This window comes from Octopus bimaculoides, chromosome 30 (genome assembly GCF_001194135.2).
Source record: "Octopus bimaculoides isolate UCB-OBI-ISO-001 chromosome 30, ASM119413v2, whole genome shotgun sequence".
In the NCBI taxonomy this organism is placed as follows: domain Eukaryota; kingdom Metazoa; phylum Mollusca; class Cephalopoda; order Octopoda; family Octopodidae; genus Octopus; species Octopus bimaculoides.
Genome location: NC_069010.1, coordinates 4,917,056 through 4,918,935, shown reverse-complemented (window position 1 = coordinate 4,918,935; position 1,880 = coordinate 4,917,056). Strand labels below are relative to the sequence as shown.

The window sequence follows — 1,880 nt, the reverse complement described above, 5'->3', positions numbered from 1 at the left end:
AAGAATAAGTGCCACGTTTAGATTAAAAGAAAAAAAAAATTGTTGTCGAATTTGTTCAACTAAACTCTACAAGGCTGTGCCCCAGCATGGCCGCAGTCCAATGACAGAAATAAGTAAAAGATAAATAAATAAATAAGCAATTAAGTCCCAAGTTTAATAAAAAAACACGAAGTGTTACGTTTCGGAAATGTCGCGGCATGTTCCGACGAAAAACGAAACGAAACGAAACGAAACGAATGGTTCCAGCAGACAATTGCTATCCCATGATCCGTTGCGTGAGCGGCGATTTATGGCCGTGTGTTGAGTAAAACGTTTAGATTATGAAGAAGACTTGGGGAATTATGTAGGTTTTATCGGCGATTGCAGTTGGATTTTGCGGTTAATTGGTAGCGCAGATGACTGCGATGTCTATAGGAGTGCGGCGGTGTGTCAGTGGTGGTGGTGTATTGACCGGCTAATTGTAATTACGGTACCGTCACATCGTCCCATCTGTCAACATAGACACACACATTATATACATCTACACATAAATATATACAGATACATATACACACACATTATATACATTACACGGCGGTGCATCAGCATGGCCGCAGCTCCGAGCTGAAACTATAAACAACATAATCTACATATAAATATATACAGATACATAGCTGTATATATATATATATATATATATGTATACACAAATACATACATCCACACACATAGAGGCACACACAAACGCACTCTCAAACACAAATATACAAACGTAGTTATACATATACATACATAGATACGATCACAAATATTGACATCTCACAGAGACAACACGCATACATTATACGTATATATATCCATATGATATTATATACACACATACAAAACGAACATATATATACTACAACTATAAGGTGACAGTTCTCGCCCATCAATCCATCCAACCACACCCATGGCTCTAGCTCGACCCCCGGGCAAAGAATTTGACCACAACTGGCCGGAGAGTGCCGAATGTTTAACCCTAGACTTCGGGCCCTTTGAGTCAGTCCATTGCTGGAAACAGATGCCAGAATGCGCCGTGTTTGTCGGAGCAAGGTCAGTAATTTTACATTTTTTAATTTTTTTAATTGTTGTTTAAACTTCAGGGTCGCCCTGATCGCGTAGGGCTATGATAACTGAAAGCAAATCCAGCCATGGCTCTCCTGTCTCTCCCACCGTTATTGTATATCTCGCACTGACTCATTACATACCTGCACAAATGTGCCCCCTCCACCTCCGATTTTGCTTCCGGCGGAATTCTACAGGGTATCCACAAAGTCTGGGGTACATGGAGTAAAAGAAAAAAAATCATAACATAAACAATTAAATATAAGAAATAATAATTTCTTAAAGTATGTGTTAATCCCCAAGTACCCAGATTTGTGGACACCCTGTAGTTTAAGCACCCCAACTTTAATTTTGGAACTTTCAGAAAACTTTTGCGAATTTGTTCTCTATACACGGGAATTCATATGATTATGAAAAAAATTGTGTGTGTGTGTAATTTAAGGGAGATTTAGGTGTTGTTTTTAGCACATCTCACGACCACCTGATACCTTCCTCGTTTCTTTGTCACTCTGACATTCATTGATTTTCAATATCTTTCTCCCCATTGCTAGAATTTAAGTAAAAAAATTCGTACTGTCCTTATCTTAAACTCTGATTAACAGCAAAAATTCGTAAAAGAGTGGAAATTTTAGGTCTTGGATGGGAGATGTATTTAAAAAAATTATGAATGAAACTTATTTTCGTAACCGTATGAATTTCCGTGTGTAGAACACAAATTCGCAAAACTTTTCTGAACATTCCGAAACTTAGGTGGAGTTTTCGGATCAGTAGGCCCACAAAAGTTGGATTCTTCT

General features: G+C 38.1%; 1 protein-coding gene across 1 annotated transcript in view; it reads left to right on the top strand.

Moving 5' to 3' along the window:
* The first annotated feature begins 60 nt into the window (after positions 1-60).
* The window catches only part of LOC106871513 (leucine-zipper-like transcriptional regulator 1), a 28,510-nt gene continuing 26,690 nt past the window's right edge, over positions 61-1,880 (top strand). Inside the window, exon 1 of the mRNA XM_052978094.1 lies at positions 61-1,074. Coding sequence (XP_052834054.1) covers positions 932-1,074 — 143 coding nt within the window. The 5' untranslated portion in view covers positions 61-931. The remainder of the gene's footprint in view (positions 1,075-1,880) is intronic.